The sequence below is a fragment of the Nansenia antarctica genome, assembly GCF_963989245.1.
Source record: "Nansenia antarctica genome assembly, chromosome: 16".
NCBI classification, from domain to species: domain Eukaryota; kingdom Metazoa; phylum Chordata; class Actinopteri; order Argentiniformes; family Microstomatidae; genus Nansenia; species Nansenia antarctica.
The window spans coordinates 17,136,986-17,162,257 of NC_137686.1; the positions used below are offsets into that span (position 1 = coordinate 17,136,986).

General features: G+C 41.9%; 3 protein-coding genes across 3 annotated transcripts; all 3 read right to left on the reverse strand.

Annotated features, from left to right (window-relative positions):
• Window positions 1-554: 554 nt before the first annotated feature.
• LOC308171580 (complement factor B-like) lies at window positions 555-6,821 on the reverse strand. The gene is made up of 18 exons (XM_080546449.1): window positions 6,700-6,821; window positions 5,960-6,166; window positions 5,558-5,740; window positions 5,262-5,432; window positions 4,962-5,054; window positions 4,729-4,871; window positions 4,354-4,495; window positions 4,138-4,263; window positions 3,710-3,805; window positions 3,398-3,532; window positions 2,839-2,951; window positions 2,347-2,485; window positions 2,003-2,141; window positions 1,834-1,910; window positions 1,595-1,695; window positions 1,227-1,353; window positions 991-1,040; window positions 555-887 (listed from the first exon to the last, which is right to left on the reverse strand). Exons 1-18 carry the CDS (start codon window positions 6,761-6,763, stop codon window positions 714-716), a joined length of 2,280 nt encoding a protein of 759 aa, XP_080402575.1. The 5' UTR covers window positions 6,764-6,821; the 3' UTR covers window positions 555-713.
• Window positions 6,822-10,865: 4,044 nt separating this feature from the next.
• On the reverse strand, window positions 10,866-15,864 carry LOC308172027 (E3 ubiquitin/ISG15 ligase TRIM25-like; the record flags this gene model as incomplete). Its single annotated transcript, XM_080546937.1, has 3 exons — window positions 10,866-11,398; window positions 15,028-15,277; window positions 15,595-15,864. 3 exons carry the CDS (start codon window positions 15,862-15,864, stop codon window positions 10,866-10,868), a joined length of 1,053 nt encoding a protein of 350 aa, XP_080403063.1.
• Window positions 15,865-17,883: 2,019 nt separating this feature from the next.
• Window positions 17,884-21,759, reverse strand: LOC308172028 (uncharacterized protein; the record flags this gene model as incomplete). Its single annotated transcript, XM_080546938.1, has 4 exons — window positions 17,884-19,049; window positions 19,161-19,242; window positions 20,826-20,962; window positions 21,498-21,759. 4 exons carry the CDS (start codon window positions 21,757-21,759, stop codon window positions 17,884-17,886), a joined length of 1,647 nt encoding a protein of 548 aa, XP_080403064.1.
• Between the last annotated feature and the right edge of the window lie 3,513 nt (window positions 21,760-25,272).

The following is a 25,272-nucleotide window of genomic DNA, read 5'->3' on the forward strand; positions in this document are numbered from 1 at the left end:
CTGGTGAATCGTCTGTATTTGCTCTCATTAAGTCTTCTATTTATGGTAGACAACAATATGCCTACCTCCAGGAGACTGTTCTTCACTTGGCTGGATGTTGTGAAGGGGTTTTTCTTTACCATGTAAAGGATCTTACAATCATCCACCACTGTTGTCTTCTGTGGACGTCCAGGCCTTTTTGTGGTGCCGAACTCACCAGTGCATTTTTTCCCCACATGTATTAAAGAGCTATAATTCCTAAACCCTTCCTCCAATTTGGATGTGAATACAAATTAAAACGGAGAGTCTGCACTTTAAGCCCATATTCATGACATAACTGTAATTTCAATATGTCTTGAGAAACAGCTAAAATAACAACATTTCTGTCAGATATATAGCCTATATGGACCTAACTGTAATAAAGTTTGATTGATAGTTGTTGATGGTTATGAGAGACACACAACAGTGGAGCAGGAGTTTCAGACGACATACCGTATTCATGCAACATTTGATAAAAACAACTTCTTACAATTCTTCAATCACTTTCTATTACAATAAACATTCCATACATAATGCATTATTATGATTTTTCTTTTATTATTATTATTATTATTATTATTGCAGGTTCACATTTAGGAACTTAAATTATGTTGTTCTGCTGAATGTGTGTCTGTATGTGCTTCTTATTCAAACTGTAATATACATATTGTATACGGTATATGCACATGTTTTAATCAGTTTACAAATTTGAGAGCTGCATAATCACTGTCATCATCTCCCAGGTTCTTCTTGAGGAACTCTTGTATCCGGAAGAGATTGATGTGGTAATCTCTAGAAATTGAGGTTGAATCGGGCGTACGGGAACCGGGCGTACACAGGTCCACAACCCCCCAGCTGACCACACCAACCTAAGGCAAAATAGTAATGTAATGACAATGACAGGTCAAAGTCAATATAGAAATATAGCATTGGTATATGTCAGCAAAAGTGTCAGCAAAACTCTAGACTCACCTGAATATGACGTTTCGGTTTGGTCAGATATAGAGCCCCACCAGAGTCACCTACAGCAATAGAATGAGGTGTAATATGCCAAAATGAAGCAGAACTTTAAATAATATTCTCATGTACAAGATAAGCTTGAGGCCTTATGTTTTTTTTTTTTTTTACATTTATTTGATATTCCATCTCAGCAGTGAAACATTTCCTTAATGATACAGTCTATTGATTGATTCTGATAGCACATTTACCTTTACAGGACACTTTCTCAACTGATCCACCTTCTTGCCCTCCTGTGCACAGGAAGTTTTCAGTCACAGCCTCCCTGTAGTCTGTAACACCTTTAGCATTCTCTGCACTCTTTCTACAAGTCTCCCTCTGTGGAGTCGGGAATCGAGAAACATTTTCAAAAGATGAGCTAGAGTCAAAACATACACATCTCTTGGAAGGGGAGCTACACACACACACACACACACACACACACACACACACACACACACACACACAGGTTCGTCCATCACACACATTCACGTTAAGTTCAAACGTACGGTGAGTGTGCAGGTGGCTGATCACACACACACACACACACACACACACACACACACACACACTTTCTCACCATGTCATTCAGTTTGATTATAACATCCTTATTGTTGGTATCGCGCATAGATTTAGACATGAATCTGGCTGGTACAAGGTCCAGATTCAAAAGGAACTCCTCTGGGGAAAGAGACATAACTTGTATCAGTCACTGTATGGGTGTGTTTAACTGTTTAATGTGTACTTATGTCAGTGCAAGAATTAATATGATAAACGTCCATAGACAAGATGATGCATGTTAAGAGTAACATCTCTCACCTTGGGCCTTACAGGTAGTTGATGTAGATAAACCTGCGGCACGAATGGAGGACTTGGTACATGGAATACAGATCGGCCTGCAAAACACAGCCACATTCCTCTAAGCCACTTTGTCTCTCATTTCCAAGGACAACACCATGTTTTGGTGACAGTACATGCACTGACTCACCTGACATGAATGGAGATGTCGACGGCCGTTTTCAGCTTCAAGAGGGCCACATCGTAGTCATAAAACTCATCCACCGTTCCCATCTTCTTTGAGATGTCATAGTCTGGATGAATGATCGGTCCCTGAGCCAGCTCCCTGACTGGAAATGAGATCACACACAGATATTCTCTTAAACTGCACTGTGTGCAGGTGTTTGTTCCAGCCACAGCTCTAACACACTTGAATCTTAAATATAAAATTGAAGACGATAATTGGCGATTATAGTTTTTAGAGAGCTATTGTGTAATAATGACGACAAAGAAAATTGTGACATTCCCTATAAGCTGTTGGAAGGTGCACAGTACCTTGGTCGTATATCTCCACGCTAATACCCTTTACTGATAAATTGTCTCCGTTCTTCGTATTGCCAAAGCAGTGAGCTGCTGTGAGGACAAACTGAGGAGTAACGAGAGAACCCAAACAGTTGTCCTTATGGTCTGGTTTCTGGGCAGAAAGAGGACATGGGAGAGAGAGAGAAGTCAGTAAGGGGAGAACACATGGTTGATTTCATGGTATTGTGAATGCTGGTATCTGAATTAATAATAGTTTGCCTGGTGTGATGACCTGTTAACTTAGTAAACTATTAGTTGTTGTTATTCAGGTACTGTGTCCCAGGGTTGAAGTCAATTGAATTTCAACTCAGTCAAATTTATTTTCATAAATATAAAAATGAATAAATAAAATGAAACATTGTTTGTTTTTTTTGCATCCAAAGTCCAGATTTCCAATCAAATTACTTCCTGAATTGATTAAATTCAAATCAAATTGCCCCCAACCCTGCTGTGTCCACTACTCACTGTGACAGTGACGGTGGTTAACCAAGGGTATCTCATGCGCGTTGATGACTTTAAGGTAACAGCATCACCGAAATCCCATGATAGTCCACACAGACCTATACTGTTGCCCTCATCTACAAAGAGACAATAGAGACACAAACTGTTACATCCACAGGTGTATCCTTCTTGTGTTTCCGTCTGTTTTCTCTCTCTATCATTCTACATCCAGGGGGGTATTCCATCAACGTCACTAAAGGAAAATCCAGCCTTATTTTGATAAGTCTCATGAGGCTTATCAAAATAAGGCTGGATTTTTTAAAATAAATCTCGCAGGATTGATCAAAATAAGCCTGGATTGTCCTTTAGCGATGTTGATGGAATACCCCCCAGGTGTCCTTGGGCAATGGCCATTCATCCCTGTCACTCATCATTCCCACCCCTTCCTGTCAAAATCAGCGGGCTGCCCATCTGCCAATCAGAAGGCTGTCCGTCTGTTTAAATGTTCCACCGTACAATAATCCTAATTGTACTTTTCATCAGCTACTGCATACTAGCTAAATCATTCAACAGGAACACTGACCTATAATCTTATTGAACAAAGACGTCAGCTCAGCTTCGTCCCTCAGTTTATAGGAGTGGCGCTCTCCTGACTTCTGTGACACCAATTTATTAATCTCTTCATCGTTCACTTCTCCAATACCGAAAACATAGATATCTGAAAGAGACGAGATAAAAAAAAACTGCTGAGGTGTCTCTGTCAGGGGCTCATTGTAATACACACAGGTTTGGGTTAGGGTCCTCCGATTTCTACCTCCACCAGCCTCCCCTGGTCTCTGTGAATCTACCTACTAAATGTATGTACGTACAACAGAAGGGTAGCTATAGATCTTACCAAGATATTCCCGCCAGTCCTTTCCATTAACATCTTCCATTAGGTTCCTAATCATGGCAACAGCTCCCGCTCCACTCCCTCCAACGTTAACCTTTCCTGCAAGAAAGGTGAGAAGTTGCACAACCCTAAATCACTTACTTTATCATACTTCAAAGACCAACAGTTGTTATCATGAGTAGTGTTGCAACTGGCAACTATTTATTATATATATATATTATATAATATATATATATATATTATATGTATTGCGTATATAATAATATATAGTATATGGCTTTTGATAAAACACAGTGTATCAGAAATGATATACACACATGCACATGCACGTACACCCACACCCACACACACAACAAACACACACACACACACACACACACACACACACATATACACACACACACACAAACACACGCACACCACAACATTACCATCTGTAAACATAAAAATGGCCTGGTGGGTGCCGCTCAGCTTCTTCCTCGTGTTAAAGACACTCATCCTTTCATGGATCAATTTGAATGCCCCTGCAAGGTTACTTCCAGTACCAAATGTTGTATCTGACATGAAAAAAAGCAATGTCATCAAAATCTTCACAGAGCACTTAAACAAACAGGACTACATCAGTCAGCGAAAATAAAAGTCCTTACTTGAGTAATCCAGCTTTTCCACTTCCTCTAAGATGGACTGATCCCCACCATGTGAGGAATCCGAAAGAATATTAACAATCTCATTGACCTTGGAAGCGAAGCCCAGGATGCCATACTTTGGGGTGATTTGAAAATAGGAGATCTTGCACAGACAAGAATGGGGAGGGGAGGAAAGAGAAGAGGTTGTGTATTTTTCTAAATGTTCATCAGTTGACTTCTTTATCTATCCAATGCTAAGTGTAGCAATGCTACACTGTCTTTAAGAGATGGCTTCTATACAGTATCTGACTTGTTACTGTAATTGAATGTAACAAGTTGCAAATACCCCATACGCCAATACGTGATTCAATAAAGAAATAGTTTACTTTCCTCTACCTTGTCTATGAGGGCTTTGACACACTTTTTGGCCACAGTAAAGTTATCTTTGCCGATGCTCCCCGAAGTATCCAGAGCGATGTAGATATGGAGGTTGCCTCCCTGCGTCATCTGGACAGACCTTGGAACTTGCTTCCCATAATCTGAAAGACAATATCAGACACCATTGCTACGGATACCACATACCCACAATGAACAGTAGGTTTCACCAAACGAGGTTGGTGGAAACTAACCATCGTAATCCAGACCAGATAGAGTCAGTCGATTATCCAGGGAGGCTGAGAAGTATCCAGACACCTCCTCTATGGTGTCATAGCTGTGTTTACCTGTGAGATAGATGGTAAGGACTGTGGGTTACATTTGGGCAACATTTATAGTAGTGCAGTATCAGAGAAGAGCATACTATGGTCCCATACGTGGGCTATCTGTGTACAGTACCTGCTCTAGCAAAGCAAAAGGAAACCCTTATGTGTTAAAACCAGGATAATGTGGAAGCCACAATATGTAGCCAGGATTAGTGGGCTGTGCCTTACTGTTGCAACTTGGTTCAGTGCCAGACCAGCGCCCGTTCTCTAGGCACGTCCTCTCCTTGGAGCCCAGCAGCTGGAGTCTCGAGCATCTATAAGTCACCATGTCACCTATGTCAAACTGGTTACCATGGCGAAGGGCCCCAGGAGGGATGCCCGGGTCACGACAATAACCAGCTGGGATGGGAGTGTTCCAGGTAGGGGACAATAGATAGGCAACGTTAGAAACAAAGAAATTGAATGGTTGAGAAAAACATGACTCAGAGATTGTGATTATTAGTGATTGGTTGGAGGTCACCTACAGCCAGAGTCACAGATGGGGGTGACCCCATTCCACTTCCCATTTTTTTGGCAGGTTCTTGTGGCCGAGCCCCGGAAAGTGTAACCGTCATCGCACGCATACGTGGTCTGATCTCCGACTTCATACCGGGCTGCACTAGGAGACACCTTGCCATTTTTCAAGCTGGGATCAGGACATGTCATGACTGGGTGGGTGGGATGAGAAACAATGAGGTTGAGAGCCCATGGTTGGTATTGTTATTGAACATACATTACTAGATTACTAATCTAGATACGATTAGATTATATAAAGTATTACTCTATTAATCCCTGTGTGAAAATTCAGACACACGTACAACATCAGCAGCATATTGAGACAGCATGGATTGATTACATGGATGTTATTATTATTTCATGATACCTACTCTTGCAGTCATTGCCATGAGAACTTGGCCTTGGGAACCAACCATTAGAGTTGAGACACGTGTGGCCACGGTAACGGGCTGGGTAATAACCATCAGGACAATGGTACAACAACTCACTGCCCACATTGGTGCTGTTGGAGAGACTGTACCTCCCTCCTCTGATAGATATGCCATCTGTACTGCAGGAAACACCCTCAGAGGAGTCAACTGAGGGAGAGAGTGAGAGAAGGAGAGAGAGAGAGGGGAGGGAGAAAGAGAGAAAGAGAGAGTGGGAGAGAGGGAGAGAGCGAGAGGGAGAGAGCGCTGTATGATGTGCAATTTGTAGAGCTGTGTTTGTTGCCGTTTAGTCGGAGCTGTGAGAGAAGCTTTATTTTGACGGTCACTTAGTAAAAGTTGGTCAGTGAGCTCAATGAGAAACTCTCAGTTTAGTTGATTGAATAAGGTTTGCTGAAGGTGACCAAACGGTAGGACTGCTACAGTACAAAGATACGTCTTTCTAGTTAGAAATGACGCTGCACATTTCAGCGTTTAGTAATTCAGTCACATGATCACAATTGTTATCGGAGTAAAGGCATTTTCTGTCATCATAAATCTGCCGACCTTGCAATCATTAGACAACGACTCTACCTCCAGCACCACAGCTGCCCTATAATCTCATCAATATTAGCGCATCATAGCATCGGCAGACTGATAGCGGCAACTCCAAATTATAGGAAGATACTGTTCTTTCTCTTACTTACCAGTGCAGAAAACACAGAGGAGTACATAGGTACATATTAGAGTCCAGTTTATGTATGGTTTCATCCTTCTGTTTAAGGTGTTGCTACTGTTTAGGCAGGATGATTTGAGCTGGTGTGCTGCTTTTATGAGCACAAATACAAGAATGATGTGAGGATGAGGCAACAGCCAAATATCGATAACACTGTTACTGTTTAACCACTACTTACACAAAGACACGGGTGCATCAACAAATCCCGGAAAACAAAGTAAACTTAGATGTGTTTTTGGTAAATGACTCCCCACTTCCACGTACAATATGACAGTGTTAGTCCCCTCTTTTTTTTATTATTATCAATCGCTGAATAAAAATCTGCTGTTATTCAATCTATAGAGAAGCACTTTATTAGATTCAAACTCTCTGGAACTTTTGGGGTGGTTTCGTAGACACAGACTGAGCCTTATTTTAGAATACATTACACTTTCAATGGGAATTCTCCATTTCAAATGCTTTTTAGTGTACGAATAGTCCTTATATAATAATAATAATAATAATAATAATAATAATAATAATAATAATAATAATAATAATAATACCTCATACCACTCTGGCCGCACACAGTTTGTCCAGCTCAAAAATCTAAAATCACAGCTCACTCCAGTCACCACCGGTGTTCCCCAGGGATCTGTTTTGGGCCCCCTCCTATTCATAATTTACCTCCTACCCCTTGGCAATATCCAAATTCCACCCTCCCATCCACTTCCCTCTCCGACTGTTTGCTGGTAATCAAATCCTGGTTCTCAATCAACTTCCTAAAACTAAACAGCGATAAAACAGAGGTTCTCCTCGTTGGCACTAAATCCACCTTGGCTAAACCTCACAGCTTCTCACTTACCATTGACAACTCCACAGTCTTCCCTTCCCCTCAAGTTAAGAGTCTGGGTGTCATCTTGGACAGCACATTATCCTTCGAATCTCACATCAACAATGTTGGTTTGATCTCCTGTATTTTGTTTGTTGTTATATCTGACTTTGCTGTTTTTATCTCATTTTGCTTTGTTGATTTTAATGTTTTGATATGTGGTTTTAACTATGTTTTGTAAGGTGTCCTTGAGAGCCTTGAAAGGGGCCCATAAATAAAATGTATTATTATTATTATTATTATTATTATACATTAGACTTATATAGCGCTTTTCTAGACACTCAAATACACTTTACAAACTGAAAAGATTGAGTAGTAATAATAAAAAGAAACCAAAAATAAATAAAAGAAAGTATAGGGGCCTAATTAAGGTAGTGCTGGGGATACGGGAAGGGGTATATTTACCTTTTCTGGACCTTTGATGGACTCAGACCATTTGCAAACAATGGTCACAGTCAGTGACCCTATATGGACAAAGGTCCATATTTGCATTTGCATGTCCCTATATGGACAAAGGTATGTGGACACAATATCGTCTGGGGCTGTTTTCATGGTTTGGGCTAGGCCCCTTAGTTCCAGTGAAGGAAAATCATAATGCTACAGCATACAATGCGATTCTAGAGAACTGTATGCTTTGTAGGTTTCCAACTTTGTGGGAACAGTTTGGGGAAGGCCCTTTCCAGTTTCAGCATGACAATGCCCCCATACACAAAGTGAGGTCCATAAGGACATGGTTTGCTGGACTGGCCTGCACACAGAGCTCTGACCTCAACCCCACCTAACACTTTTGGGATGAATTGGAACGCCGACTGCGAGCCAGTCCTTCTCGCCCAACATCAGTGCCCGACCTCAGTAATGCTGTTGTGGCTGAATGGGAGCAAATCCCCGCAACCATATTCTAAAATCTAGTAGAAAGTCTTCCCAGAAGAGTGGAAGCTGTTATAGCATTAAAGGTGGGACCAACTCCATATTAATGCCCATGGTTTTGGAATGAGAAGTTCAACATGCACATGGGTGTGATGTTCTGGTGTCCCAATACTTTTGTCTATATAGTGTACTTTCCTTGATATAAAACAACATGTTTTCTATGTTCTACAAGAACATTAAAAGTAAAGTATAACAACAAGGGACTTTTGTTTATTGCACAAATCATACATATTTACAACTGAACCGGTAGAACACAATATTAGGCAGGAGTGGGATACATTATTGTTCAAAAGCCTAAATATGGATACAAAAACAAAAGAATAGCTAGAGGGATAGCTATTTTGAATATGACCATGGGTTAAATTGGAATTAAATTGGAATTGGAGCCCTAAAGAAAATCAGCAACAGATGTGCGTGCATGTGGCATAAATCCTTGTTCAAAAAGCCTAAAGATGGATACAAGTACCCATGAAGGATTTGAACAATATTTTGTATCACAATATATTGTATCCACTGTGTTTGGATTAGATTTATTACAGAAGGTGGAAAATTAGGTCAGAGGTGCAGAGTCTCACAAATTGTGGGCTGTTTACCAGACTGATCCAGAGACAGTTTATCGATGTTTTCAGATACCAGCTGCAGGATGGTCTGATGGGGAATGTACAACAACTGTGAGATGGGTGAAAATGTGTTGTTGTTGGGTTGGAGTTTGCGAGCTGGAATGAGAGAGACAATGTACTTTGTATCCTATATGTGGCAATTCTGTGATAAAGCTATTCTCCTGAGGACCCAGCAACCCGTGTTTTAAGTCTATCATTGATCCTGAAGACTGTATTTTTGAGTGGGCTGTTTTACATTGAACGGTTGGAATGACACAACGCAGATAAGAGAGACATCTTCAGTTTTATTCTTAGAGATCAATATCCTCAGGATAACCCAGGATCAAGTTCACTGTGCATGCCTTCAATCACAATGACCAACAGGTTACGCAAATGCAGTGTTTGCTCTTTTAGGGAAAGTTTCTACCTTTGCATATTTTCTAAGGTCTTTCTCTTTTCATGATTTCCCTATAATGACCTGCCATATCCAACTCTCATTTAGTCAGAGGTTTGGCTTTGCATGAGGGATACAGATGGAAATGACTGGTCTCAATTATCAGGACACTGTGACCATCAAATAATACATGATAATTGAGCATGTCCCTACTGTCTAGGCTACATCATGTACCGGTAGTATCAATGATTAGTGTACAATGTTTACAGCGATCAAGACTGTAATAGTTACACAGCTGCACTGTGTCCAAGACAATTTTACTCTCATCGTATCTTATCATAGAGGACTGCCTTCTGACTTCATCTAGTAAGGTTTAATTGTCAACTATTACACATCCTGTGAAATTCTTGAATTATGTAATTTTTCTGTTATCATGACCAAAAACATCACTGATGCAGACACTTAATTATTACAACAACAATATGACCTCTGTATTTATTTATTTTTATTTTACTTTACCTTTATTTTACCAGGTTAGTCTCAATGAGATTAACAATCTTTTTTACAAGGGTTTACTGACACACAAACAACAGCACAGATGGCTTTGTATAACACATTCACACATTCTGAATTGAATAAGATATTGAATGCTTATAAAACTACAGTCTTGATATCCATTCCACTTTATGCAATGAATATTATGTGCATATATTTGTTCCAAGACTCACTATAAAAACTAAACCCCTTAGAGATAACCAACACTCCAACATCATCTATTCAACACAGTGTAGTCATGCAACTTGAGTTCCACAAGACAAGTGGAACTCAAACTTTGGCACTCATTTCTCATTGAGACAGAAAGAAGACAGACCAGCAAATGTTGGGACAGGAGGATGCCCTTCTGTTCACCTTGAGCCTCTTCCTTTCTTTACACGCAATAGTCCCTTAACCCCTTTTGTGCCACGGGTTAATAACGTCGCCCAAATTGTCAACATTCTAGAGTGCCACAGGTGACTTTATTCACCAGAAATGCATAAATGATGATGCTTCATTTTGTATCCAATCAAATATTGTTGCTAGATAAACACCACATAAAACATTTCACAACAATCACTCTAGGTGGTGAGTGTTCCAGAATTCTTGGCAGTTGGGGAGTTGACACTGGTGAGTTGACACTGGTGAGTTAACACTGGTGAGTTGACACTGGGCAAAAAACAGATGGAGGGGAACGATTGCACAATTTGATCCAACTCCAAACATTCAATGAAGCAATTTTGCCATCAAACAATTAGTCACAGATTAGTCCACGGTCTGTCTAGTGAGCAGCATAGCTTGTTGAAGGGCCTCTACCTGTCCAATATAATGGCCACCCTGCTGGGAGGATCCACACGGTACAGCCCGAACCCCAGACACAAAGGCTGGCTCAGCTGAGCCCTGAACGTGTGCAGCAGGGCTGGCGTGATCCCTACTTCGGAGAAGGCGATGGTTCCCTTCCCAAAATCCACCTCCACTGCCATTCTGTTGTGCCTCAAGGACATGGCGATCTCCCTCTTGATCTTATCGTGGTAAGCAAACAGGTGGCCGTTGTGGTTGTGTGTGATGCTCCAGGACTCCTTGTTGAAGCCGAAAGTGGTGCCCTCTTTCCCTTTGCGCCGCATGCTCTGGTGGGCCACGGCGACGTCCCAGTAGCCGTCCACCTCCACCTGCCAGACATGCCTCCCGGAGGAGACGCACTGAGTGGTGAGGATCTGGGGGGCGTTGTCGAAGCGGGACAGGTGGTGGGGGAAGGGTTGTTTCAGATCCACTCTCTCTACTGCCAGGAGGTCCAGGGACACTTTCAGGAAAGGGCTGGCTGAGTCGATGTCCAGGGTGAGAGCACCTAAGAGAAGCACACACATACAAACATTCAGGGCCTTTCACTTCTGAAAATGTAATTGCGTAAGAGTGTCTTCAAGAAGAATTTCCTAATAGAATTTAAAATGACAAACATACAATTGATCATACAACAAATGAACGGAATGATCAAAGTCTTTCAGTTTAGCTTATTAGGATCCTCATTAGCTACTGCTACTCTTCCTGGAGTCCACACATAACAAAAAACATACAATACAGTACAGTTATCAAGTTATAGACAATATCTATCAAAATGTAATTGGGTGTCTGTAAACACGCAAGATAAAGTGCATACCATATAAAATAAGACATTTACGTAAGTGGGCAATTACATATAAATATCCGACACGGCTCAGACAGTTAGTCCATATTCATTTCTGACTCAGACTTACAACTACATTTACATTAGTTGTAGAAATTGTGTACTAGAGAAAACGAGACACATTCTGTATCTACAGATTTAGGAGCTGATTGTAAATCCTCTGGCAGTTGACGTTGCCATGACAACAATGTCAACAATAGGGAAATAAGCCACATTAAAACCATATTCATCTGGGGACAGGATCGCTGTGAATGATCTCCAAGTATACTGTATATATATATATTTTTTTTAAATTACATTATTTTTTCTGAGTGGGGCAGTACCACTCATATTTTTTCTTTTTATTGCGATAGAGACAGTAGAGATTTGACAGGAAGGATGTGTGAGAGAGAGAGAGAGAGAGAGAGAAGGGATGACATACCGTATCAGCCAGAATAGCGGTTGAACACAGAGGCAGTATCAAACGTGTCATTTTACACTGCGATCTCACACGCCGTATCGCGCAAGATAGCGGCTAAACACAGACGCAGTACCTGCAGTCACACACGCCATATCAGGAAGAGTAGCGCTTGAATACAGTTGCAGTAACAACACTTTTATCTATATCTTTTTATTCATTGTTTCGTTATGTTAAATGTTTATCTATTTATTTTCTATATATATATGTAGCTTCTTTTTCTGTATTTTAATGCTATATGTAAAGCACTTTGAATTGCCCGTTGTATGAAATGTGCTATACAAATAAACTTGCCTTGCCTTGCCTAAAGACACACACTCAATAAAAATGAATAAAATAACATGTGTATTAACATTTGAGCAGTTACATAACAATAAAAGTAATCATTTTCGACTATAAAAGCAACAAACTTGCACATAACAAGGTCTATAAGTAAAGACAATGACAAATGAACACCAATAAAAACTCAAATATTTTGACAAATAATTAGCAATGAACAATCAAAATCGTCCAAATAAATAAACTGAACACTATAAAATAGTTAACTATGTTAACTATGTTATGTAACATAGTTGTTAACATACTGTAGAAACTATAGCTATCCATCCTTTCACCATCCTATCAAGTGTGGCCCCCTCTAGTGGTTGTGGCCATAAGCGACTGCTTAGTCTGCTTATGCCCTGACGTTACACTTAACATATATTGTATTGTATTCATAACGCGAGGTATGGCCTGGGTCCATATTGACTTGCCATTCGGTCCGGACTTTGAGAAGCCCTTTGAGAAACCATACTACCACTGCTTACTTCGCTCTTGTCTGGTGTCTGCATTTCTCTGGCCCTGTGGAGGATTATCAACCAAATCTGTAAACAGACATATTTTGTTAAAAATGTATTCTGTAACCAAATACCAATGTACCATGTATTCTGTAACCAAACCTAACTTATGACCATAGTATATATATAACTGTAATCACAGACAATTGCTACCTATAATAACAGACAATTAATTTATAAAGCACACAGACTCCTTATCACTTCTCACCTGCGACGGTGGAGTAGAGGTTATGCAAAAGAGTCTGTTGCTTCTGCAGTGTGTATGTGAGGGTCTGGTTCTCTACATAGGAACTGCATGCTGTGTGGAGAGAAAGAGGAAATCGGACAGACAGACAGGCAGACACGTATGCACACACGTAAACAGTTCTATGATAATACACTGTATGCCATTTAGCTGACGCTTTTATTTAAGGGGACTTATATTACAGTCAGTGCATAAATGTTTCAGTATGGTCCCAGTGGGAATCAAACTCACAACCTAAGTGTTGTAACTTGTCAGCAGCATGCTCTACTAACTGAGCCACAGAGGACCATAGTTCTGTGTGTGCTGGTCAATGACTGAACATCTGATAAAAAAAACATTCTGAGGCCAGTACGTGAAAAAATAAAAAAGAGTAATAATTCATGATGACCCACAAATCTAGCATCTGTCGCTGAACCCAGAATAATGAGATGTGACTGCATCATCATCAAATCTACTCACCATAGTAGAGAACAATGAACCAGAGACACAGCAATACTATAGTTACACTGTTCATCCAGGAGTCATTGGGATTTGATTTCTGTTTCTGTGCAAAGAAAAATATAACTATGAAACACAGAGGGTGTACAGTATGAGTATAAGGCCCAAACCCTTAACATATTTAAATCTAAGCTAAAGACCTTCATGTTTTGCAGCAGTTATGATTAAGCACAAACATTTCTATCAATGTCTTTTTTCCATTAACTATTGTCTTAAATGTTTTATCTATTTACTTCTTATATTTGCTTTTATTCATTGTAATTTTTATTTTCTTACTATGCTGCTCTTGCTGTATTCTTTTCTTCTTCAATAATGTATGTAAAGCACTTTGAATTGCCCCTGTTGTATGAAATGTGCTATACAAATAAACGTGCCGTGCCTTGCCTTGCCTTGCCTAAGTAGATACTTCCTACGATACCAACTGGGCATCACAGAGAGGATACATGTAAACACATGATACATTTTTACTGTCTCATTGGTTTAAAACTCACTTCCTCTTGCATGTCATCTTTCAGTATTCGGATAGAGTCCCTGCATTCTTGAAGATTTTTCTCAAGCAGCTTGAACTGCTGGCCCATATATGCCTGAAGCAAATTAACATTCATGACATTGACACACACTTGACACAGACTGGAAAAGCCTGTTTGCTGACTATAGTCTCTGGATTCTTCTATCAAACATACATGGGGGGGGTTACACAGCGCTAACAGATATTATCTGGAAATGTACTCCATTTAGAAGAAAGAAACTTCCCCATTATGCTGCCTTGATTCACATTTGACAGGCGGGATTGAACCCAGTCTACCATTAGGCCAAAGTGACACCCCCAAGGTCTGAGGGCGACACTTATGAGTTTACATTCATAAATAATAAATAATTGCCACTGCCGCCCCTCACATCCCATTGTCTATGGTTAGTCAACACAACCCGCTGACTTTAAGATCGCTATTCTAAAAGTTGTGTCTGATTCAGTTTATTTCAGGACGTGATTGGTTGTCCACCAATTATCTATTGCAATGTCAAGGAACCAAAGCCTAAGAATTTTACACTCTCACACTTGTGTACTGTGACGTAACAATAAAACCTTAACTTTAACCATAAACTGATCAATTCTAATGATGTCAAACTGTTTACTTCTCTCCTATGGCTAAGACTACTCACACAGTACATAGAGAGGTTAAACAACTCACTGTTAGTCTTTTCCCCAGAACGTTGGAAGTTTCAATGGTGAGGTTCAACTGTTTCTCATCCATGGCACATAGGTTGCAGATGTACGTTTTGGACACAGTGCAGTAATACCTGAGCACCTCATCCTCGTGTTGGGGACATCTTCTCTGCTTCAGGTCCCCCAGTGGTTCGACGAGAGGGTGTCCCAGGAATGCAGGGCACACCAGGTGGTGCTGAACATGCTCCTTACATAGGGAAACCTCACACCTCAGGCACGTCTTCACAGCCGTGACCGTTGTCTCCGGGCAGCAGTCACAGAACACACTTTCCGTTCTCTTGGCCTTCAATAAGAACACAGTCAAGCAGTCAATCAAGTCTTTCCATAGCATCAGTTGCAAAGAAATCTGGCGGAGATCAAACATCCAAAAAACAACTAAATCATTGATCACCATTACTTGAGTTAAGGTTGGTGATACACTTATGTTTCTAGTTTAAGGGGTGTTTTCCTGTACACAGATTAAGCTCATTCCTACACTAAAATGCATCTCCAATTGAAATTGGTATAGTACAAGTCTGACTAGGCTTAATCTGTGTCTAGGAACCCAAGGTCTAAAAGATAGGAACCTCAGAGCTGTTGACAACGACAATGAAGTAGCACCTTTTCAGTATCTCTGAAGTCCTCAGCGATGTTGGTCAGCGAATAGCTCTTCTGGACCCCAATGACGTCCCCAAAGAAGGCCCTGCAGTCTGGGCAACGGAAGGGCATATCAGAGGCAAAGGCAATCATCCCTTCCAGACATATCATACAGTAGCTGTGCCCACAGGGCAGTTGCCGGGGATCCTTGAAGATGTCCTGACACACCGGGCATGTTAACAGGACCTCCAGTTGGCTTTTCTGCCGGATCAGACTGGTGTCCTTCTCAGCCATCGTGGTCCTGTCCCTCCTGCCAGTCAAAGAAGATTGGTGCAGAAAGCAGATGAGAAGAGAGGAAAGCAAAGGGTTAACAAGTTAGGAAGCCTAGCTGGAAAAAGCTCTACATATGTAGCTAAATCACACCATGGAATTATTTACCAAATTGTTCAGTCGTCAGCCTTTGCCTGTGTGTGTGTGTGTGTGTGTGTGTTTGCCCTATCAAAAGTGAAAGCAAAGCAACGGAGGTCATGGTTGCACTTCCCATGGGGCGGGGCTACAAATATTGGCCCAAGTGAAAAGCCAAATGCACTTTTCAGGTGTGTCGGTTATATTGCCTGTAATATTTGAAAGAAGGGAATCTGTCTGTATGAAGATTATATCTTTAGTGCAGAAAATGCTTTAGGTAAAAAATATAATATAAAGACAATCCATTGTATTTTTGGTCAAATAATCTAAATAAGCACAGACGTGTTTGGGTGTTTGTCAGGCAAATGTGAAACCAACGTAATCTTTATGAGGGCAGAATGTGGTTTAGTACTAGACTGAACGCACAATTATGGCTATGGTTGTATAACGAACACACCCATACACAATGATCTTTGATTTGTCTTCAAACACAAACAGGGATCGCTGTCTTGGCAACAAAACATTAGACATGACATGTAGGAATGTTTTTAATTGGTGCAAAGATTAAAGCATATAGGGGTAAACAAATAAAAAATAAAAAGTTCACTTAACAAAATTCAACAAATATGTAATTTCATATTCGGAAAAGGTTAACTGAAATGCATGCATTCTTCCAAATTGTCTTGGTCTTCAAAAAGAGTTAAGAGTTAAAGAGTATAAAACATTTTTTACGAACATCAAAATATGTACACCTGTCGATATCACTACATACAAATACAAAGATTCTATTTGTTGATCATTTACAGTGAAGAGAAGCATCATCTACCATCAGGCCTTTGATGGCTGACTGAGAAGGGGTTGAGTCCAGACTAAAAAGGCCTTTCCTGGCCCACATAGAAAACCTCATTCATTCCCAAAGGACGCATGCAACAGTTTTAGGTCACTGTGGACCTGTAAAAACTATTTAAAATAATCACAAATGTTTTGACCAAACAGATACAGTGTTTACACTTTAGAAGCACATTAAGGTCATCCTAATCGTGCTGAGACCAGGCTTTCCTAGTTCAGAAAGCCTGGGGAAATCCTTTACAGAATGTAGCTACAAAAGGTTTGGAAACCCGTTTAAAATGAGTGACACCTCACGACACATTACATCAATCAAATATGTTTTTTTCTTCAATGTTGCTAGCTAGCACAGGCAACAACTCTATGCAAAACAGTCATACGGTCGGCAAAGACGACGTAAATAACAAGCAACCAACCATTTTACAATCATGTAGGGGGAGGGTTTTTTAACATCCAATGAATGCACCATTCTCTGATCACTCCTTCCAGTTCACAAACCAGAGCGGCTCATAAAAGAAATATGTCCAGACCTCCCAAAGAGGGGCAAGAACAATGGCTACGCAAGACTAATGTCATCCTAATGATTTCCGGTCATCAATAACACCTTTCCACTGTCCACTATGCACCATATACTCATTCTGCATCAATCTGAACAATTACCACCAAAACAGGGTGGTGGATGTGTCCTCTTAGATCTTTGCACCGTCCCTTCTAATTTGTTCTAATGCTTTAAAACAACAAGCCATGACTGGTTTCTGTTCGAGGTAGAGATGTTTAATAAGGGCCACTTTAAGAGTCAATGCAGGCTGCTTCTCCCCAGTAAACTGCATCTCTTGGAAGGGGAGCTACACACACACACAGGTTCATCCAGCACACACATTCACATTAAGTTGAGTGTGCAGGTGGCTGATCTCTCTCTCTCTCTCTCTCACACACACACACACACACACACACACACACACACACACACACACACACACACACACACACACACACACACACACACACACACACACACACACACACACACACACACACACACACACACACACCTCTACCTAACTATTTTGAGGGAAGAGCTTCCAATCCAATGTGAACCACGTTGTGTTGCTCAAGGTTCCTGAGGATTCTGAAGCTCTTCGAGCAGACGGTGCAGGTGAACGGCCTCTCTCCGGTGTGAAACCTCAGATGATTCTTTAGATTGTCCCTGACCCGGAAGCTTTTCCCACACTGCAGACACTCGTGAGGCCGCTCGCCCGTGTGGAACCTCAGGTGCCGACGGAGACTCTTCCTCAGGGCGAACGTCTTGCGGCACTTGGTACAGGAGTAGGGCTTCTCCCCGGTGTGGAACCGCTCGTGCCTCCTCAGGATCTTCCTGCGCTTGAACCTCTTACCGCAGATCTCGCAGCTGTAGGCGTGGTTCTGCTGCTGCTTGTGTGCGAGGACGCCCTGCAGCCGCCATACACCGTTCCCACACTGGGTGAAGCAGCAGAGGCGTCGGCCTGTGTGGAGATGCTGGTGGATGCGGAGGTCCTTGGGCATGGGGAACTGCCTGCCGTTTTGATTCACATTGCCAGGATCGGCCTTCTTCCCTTCAGAGCCAGGCACCAGATGCAGATTGACCAGCTGCACTGAGCAGGGCCTCAGTAGCTTCAGGTCAAGGGACTTCTGCTTCAGCTTCAGCTTCATGGGACTCTGCTTCAGCTTCAGGTTTATGGAGCTCAGGTTCAGCTTCAGCTTCAGGTCAAGGGGGCTCTTGTTCAGCTTCAGGTCAAGGGGACTCTTGTTCAGCTTCAGGTCGAGGGGACTCTTGTTCAGCTTCAGGCCGAGGGAGCTCAGCTTCAGCTTCAGGCCAAGGGAGCTTTGCTTTAGCTGGTGGTTTTGGTTTTGGTTCACCATCCCCTCTTTCACAGCGGCGGGAGGTTTGCACATGCTAACCTGGACAGGAGCCACAGCAGCTCCATCCAAGGGGGAGGGGCTGCGGGCAGTCCCCTCTGCGGTACTGACTATGGCTAGTTGGGGCTCTTTCTTACATTCAGGCTTTTTATTACATTCAAGATCCGGGGCAGAAGCCTGCTCCTCAGCTCTTGGGAGTATTGGGCTGATGATGACCTCAGTTTGACAGCAAGCACCGAGGTCAGTCTTTGATTCTGTCTGAAGCGGCCGGGGTTCCTGATCCACCATGGAGCTTTGAGCAGAAACTGATAGGTGGTTTGGATCCACAAGGCCTGGTGAATGGATAATACATTTGGAGATGTAAGAGAGTTGTAAAATGTTTAGCAGAAATACTCACTACCGGTGAAGTACTGACACATAAAACAGATTTGAATTAATCTTACCACAAATCTCTTGTTCTGTTGGTGGGTCTCTGGTAGGTAAGGATTCTGATTGTAAACAGCTCCCCTCTACCATCTCCACATCCTGAGAGAAAGAGATGGCACTTGAATTGCACAGAGCTACATTAGTTTGCTCAGTATCAGTCATCCAAATTTCTTCCATTTGGCATCATGCAAATTATTTAACTGTGGCGTCCAAAGCCAAATTATGTCATTTGAATAGTAGGAACGAGTCTTACACAGGTCTTGAATTATACATCTCTTTCATTATCCAGTCAGATTCTATATGTGACAGCTGCTGGTGAAAGGGGTGACAAGCAGGCAGCTGATTTAATGTTCTGACTTTTATTTAGAAAAATGAAAATGCATTTCAGCATTGTTGAAAATCAATGACATTCGCTAGTCAACGAACACAGGTTGTTTTGGGAGCCTGCTAACAATGTAAAGTAGTGTTATAGTTAACTAGGTAGCAGTGGGGATTACTCACCGAACCCATTGCATTGCAATATTTTGGCTTGACTAGTGTCAAGCAGTTGACAGTGTGTTGTGATTTTCAACAACGTTGAACCCCCGTATTAGGGGTAGTGGTGGTCTAGTGGTGGTCTAGTGGATAGTGAGATGGACTTGTGATCGGAAGGTTGTGAGTGAGTTGGACTTGTGATCGGAAGGTTGTGAGTTCAAATCCCGCCTGAAACCACACCACTACTAGTGTGCCCTTGAGTAAGGCACTTAGCCCTCAGTTACTCCGGGGGGAATGTCCCTGTAATTCGTAATTGTAAGTCGCTTTGGATTAAAAGCGTCTGCTAAATGGCAATTTTTTTTTATTTTTTAAATTTAACTCATTGACTGCCAAAGACGCCAATTGGCGTCTTATAGATTTTTTTTTTCTTTTCGCGGGGATCGCGTTATTGACATGTTCTACACCTAGCGAGTGAATTTCAGACTTGGGTGTAATGTATTTCGGTCCCAGATGGGGGCAGTAGTTCGATAAAAGCCTGGAGAAGGAAGTGGCTTGCTGTGGGTTGTAGTAATGGCGAAACGGATCAGGGTATGTGCCAAACGCGGCGCGGAGCATTGCGGCCATCGCACGACTCTTCAAACAGTTCAGAGTCGGATGATACAGAAAAAGTGCAGAAAAAAATAAAAATAAAAAAAGTTCTGCAGAAAAAGCTCGTTTTCTCTGTTTATTGGTCAAAATCAGGTGTTTTTGCTGAAACCACCCTATGTTCTACGGCCGATTTCTAAACACTCAAAGAGGCTAGAAACAAACTTTCTTTTTCTGATGAAAGAAGAGAGTCTAAAGTAGGGGTGGGCATCGACGATCGATAATTGATCGATAAGGATCTTGGTCGATCACAAAATAAAAAATGTGGTCGATCACAAAAAAAAAAAAAAAAAAAAACCCACCCCTAGTCTAAAGTTTTGGTAGATATGTTCAATGTTTATGTAGTCCGAAAAGTCAATATTTGGTGGGTCTTCAAAGTTCAGCGAAAATGCCCCAAAAGTCTGGCAGTGTGGAGCTCTCCGCTCTGAACATGGCTGGCAGTCAAAGAGTTAAAAATGTATTTCTGTTTTTCAAAATAAAAGTCTGGACATCTTGATTGGTTGCAGACTTGCTCTGCCTTTCACCAGCCGCTGTCACATAGTCAACAAATCACAGTCACTAACCTCAGTGAGAACAGTGCAGGGCAGGTAAGCAGTCTCCTTAACGTCCACCAGGGGGATGTCTGTGGTAGAACGCTCCTCTCCTCTGCACTCTTTCAAACAACCACTGACGCCCTCGGAGGAGAAGGGTTGATCCGGGGCTACAGAGAGACAGGAAAGGGGGGGAGGGGTAGAGAAAAGAAAAGCGTAAACATTCCATTACTTAGGTCAGCAGCAGGGTGAAGTCAAAATATGCACCTGGAAAGGAATACCCTGCAGACCATATGCACTCATCCAATGTACTAATTCATGCATATTTCCATATGATAGTTTTGGTCGTTGTATTTTTGCAAGGATTCTGCAGAACCTAACCATGCATAATAAAATCCCCTAATGTGTTCCGAGTCTGGGCGAGAACGGACGGGTTTTTAATCGACATGTAGTGAGAATGCTTTTCTACGTTCAAAAGTGTAAACTCAGGGTTAGTTCCTGATTTGATACTTCCTGATACACAGTATTAACAGTTTAAACTACGTACTCTGCACAATGACAACGTATTACTGCAATGAGCACTGGTCACTCGAGTCATCCTGAGCTGGTATTACTCGGATAGGATTAGTACGAAATAATGCGCAATAAATAAATCAGAAAAACTAATCGACAACATTGCAATCAAATCCAAACGATTTACACTACCAGGTAGCTCTGGGTATGTCCCTGCTGTCCCCTCGTCCACTTGAACACCGATGCTGCGATGCAGACATGTTTTCTTGCCCAACTTTCGGACGCCATCCACCATCTCCAGGGTTTCATTAGGCTCCTTCGCTTCGATGCGAAGTGTGCTGGTGGCCGACGCGACGTATCGACTCTCGAACAGTTTGTTTATTTCCACTGCGGCCACTTTCACCAGGGCGTCTAAAACAGACGCAATCTGGAAGCTCATCTCGGAGGCAGACATCCTGACAGCTGTTTGCGAGCCCGCAGGTAATCAATATTTCCAACTCTAATCTCGGTAATCTCACTCCAGCCCGGAGTGATGTTTAAACGGTGTTTATCATGAGCCGCGTGGTCGGAGCATCTGGGGGGCGTGGTTAACATTGCGCCACGACGTACTGGCGCCAAATGCATGTCAGTTCCGGTACGTAAACGTGTGCCGTGCGTGCGTAAACATTGGGGGTGCGTCCCAATTGTCTGAAGTGGTACCCTCTACTTATAACGCCTTCTTCATCTACTCGTCTGAAACATGTAATGGGATAGGTGAAAACAATAATGTTATCTTTCACTTGTTTCAGTTCTTTCAGAGCAGGGTTGAAGAAGGAAAGGATGCCAGTTATTGAGATTGACCACAGTGGCATAGCAGGGTTCGAGTTATGTGGGAGCCAATGGGAGCTGAGCTCCCATAAGGAAGGTCTGAGCTCCCATGAAAGCAGTAAAATCATACATCTGTGGGGGTCGCTAATAATACATGACCACAACCATTATTTGATCATAAATGTCAATGTAATTGTCAATTTTATTCCCGGGAACCGTGTTATTTCGCCGAACTACCACACAGCGAATCCGCAGAAAACCGCTGATAATTTCCCTACCAGTGAAACAGACCGTTTTGGGGGGATATAGAATTTCCCTTTCGTATTGGGAAATGAGTGCGTACAAAGTACTCATATAGTGAATTCAAATAGTAAATAAAATCATCATAAAATCATGAATAACTCTTTGTATAGTTATCTATACAAAGGCATCTGCAACTGTACATCTGCAACTGGTTCCACAGCTGCACAACAGCGGAGAGAAACGCGCTACAGAGAGTCGTGAGAACAGCACAGAAGATCACCGGCGCCCCCCTCCCCTCTCTGGAGGAGCTGTACAACACACGCTGTCTCAGGAGGGCCTCCAAGATCTCCAGGGACCCGACCCACCCTGGGCACGTACACTTTGTCAGGCTGCCCTCGAACAGGAGGTACAGGACCCCGGCCGCTAAGACAAACAGACTGAAGGACTGCTTCTACCACAGGGCCGTCAAGGCCCTGAACACAGAAAAGGCCTAAGTTCTGGGCCCAGGACAGTCCGGACGGATTGTATGGCAGCTAGTGCTGAGGCACAAACATGTACATTTTCAAGCCTGCAAACTGTGACACTTTAAAATAACGTGAAAAAATACTTTTGTGCAATATGACAACCCTAGTTGACTATCTGTGCAGTATAGTACAGTGGATTGTGTACATAGCCTTTATTGATGTAAACCAGCTCCTTACCTTCTTGTGATTTTATGCTTTTATGCTGTTTCTAAAATTTTTTTTTTTTTTTTTCTTTCCTAACACCAGTGGAGCCACCCCTCCTAAATTTCGTTGTTTGGTACCTGTACTGTAGCAATGACAAATAAAGTCCATTCCATTCCATTCCATTCCATTCCATATTGCAATAATACATGTATGATTGTCACAAAATCCCACGGGACACGTGGACCTTCGGGAATCACTCAACATGCTAGGCTACCGCTAGCTGGTTGTGACAGTTTAATGGACATGCTGCTAGCACGTTAACGAGCATGCTAGGCCTCATCTAGCTAATCATATTGGAGTGAGCTGGGCTCACCATCACATTATCATTATCTACTTAGCAGTGGCTAGGGTAATTTGTTGTAGGCCTACTGTACTAACCTTTTTGCAAAGTTGCCTAATACATCGATAGGACAGTCGATGGCTGGTCAAAAATAAGGTTTGGATTTATTAGAAACAAATCTAAAAACGTGCTAGTTGGCTAGTTGGTGGCCTTCTACCGCTGCGCAGTGGAGAGCATCCTCACCTACTGCATCTGCAACTGGTTCTCCAGCTGCACAACCGCAGAGAGAAATGCGCTACAGAGAGTCGTGAGAACAGCCCAGAAGATCACCGGCGCCCCCCTCCCCTCTCTGGAAGAGCTGTACAACACACGCTGCCTCAGGAAGGCCTCCAAGATCTCCAGAGACCCATCCCACCCTGGGTACGAACACTTTGCCCAGCTGCCCTCGAAAAGGCGGTACAGGACCATGGCCGCAAGGACAAACAGACTGAAGCTCAGCTTCTACCCCAGGGCCATCCAGGCCCTGAACACAGCAAAGACCTATAGGTTCTGGGCCCTGGACAGTCTGGACGGATTGATGGCAGTTGCTGGATTGAAAAAATCAGGTGTAGTGCTGAGGCACAAATGTGTACATTTCAAGCCTGCAAACTGCGACACTTTAAATTGAGATTGTTTGAGATTGTTTATTTGAGGTAAGCCCCTTGAGAAGAATCTTCTCATTTTCGAGGGGGTCCTCACATGACGATACAAACATAATCGTAACACATAACAAATAACAATACAAAGCACCTACACACACACTCACACACACAGCCCGTCATCACTCCACAACCCACCACTACAACCCAACCGCAATATATACAAGCAACAGTCAGATACATACATAATATAATTATCCGAAGACATCAGCAAGTAATCGAAATTGCCAACAACAGAAAGCACATTTAAGGAAAATACAGATACGAACAACCTGAAAACTAGCCGGTCCAAACCCCCCACATAATTAATAGCATAAGCAGGGCTTTTTTAAATAGGAAAGTAAAGATGATTTAAAGGATTGAAAGGATGTGAGGGACCTTAAAGGGGAAGGGAGATTGTTCCAGTCACTAGGGGCCTTGTAGGCAAATGAATTACGACCTAGTTTTTTCCGGTATCTGGGAACACAGAAAAAGAGGTTTTGATGTTGTCTGAGTGGATAGGGAGAACTACGGGGGACCAAGTAAACTTTTAAATACATGGGATATTTAAAGTAAATACATTTATAAATAAATTGTAACCAATGGGATTCACTTGAAGACCTTCTGTCTTCAAGTGAAAACCAGTTGAGTGAATCATACATTAGACAGTGGTGTGTAAAATAATGACATCTGAGAACAAAATGAATGTGCAATAACACTATGTGCAATATGACAACCCTAGTCGTTTTATCTGTACAGTATAGTATAGTGGATAGTGTACATAGCCTTTATTTATGTAAACCAGCTCCTTTCCCTTCTTGTTCTTTTTTAGTTTTTTTAGTTTTTTTTCTTTCCTAGCACCAGGGGAGCCACCCCTCCCAAATTTCGTTGTTTGGTACCTGTACTATAGCAATGACAATAAAGACCATTCATTCATTCATTCATAGTTTGTCTTCGGTGACGGAAGAAAAGTGACGTGTGCCGCTGATGGACAGATACCACGTGATTTGATTGAGGAATTGTCTACGACACTTCAATTAATAATAACTTTATTTATATATATAGCACTTTACGTCAAAGTGCTTTACAAGTACAATAGGTAAAAACTAAAATTTTAAACAAATTTAAAAACAACTATTTCAATTTAAAAACACACATAAATTACAACAGCACAAAAAAAACAGCCTATGACATGTAGACAACGCAAAACAGGTGGGTCTTTAGCTTATTTT

What these genes read in the sequence shown, in the direction of transcription:
- LOC308171580 (XM_080546449.1), bottom strand. Translation starts at nt 6,763, where the DNA reads ATGAAACCATACATAAACTGGACTCTAATATGTACCTATGTACTCCTC. An exon ending in CACTGAACCAAGTTGCAACA is followed by an intron (nt 5,055 to 5,261) that starts GTAAGGCACAGC and finishes TCTATCTCACAG; the next exon opens with GTAAACACAGCTATGACACC. An exon ending in CATTTTTATGTTTACAGATG is followed by an intron (nt 3,806 to 4,137) that starts GTAATGTTGTGG and finishes CCTTTCTTGCAG; the next exon opens with GAAAGGTTAACGTTGGAGGG.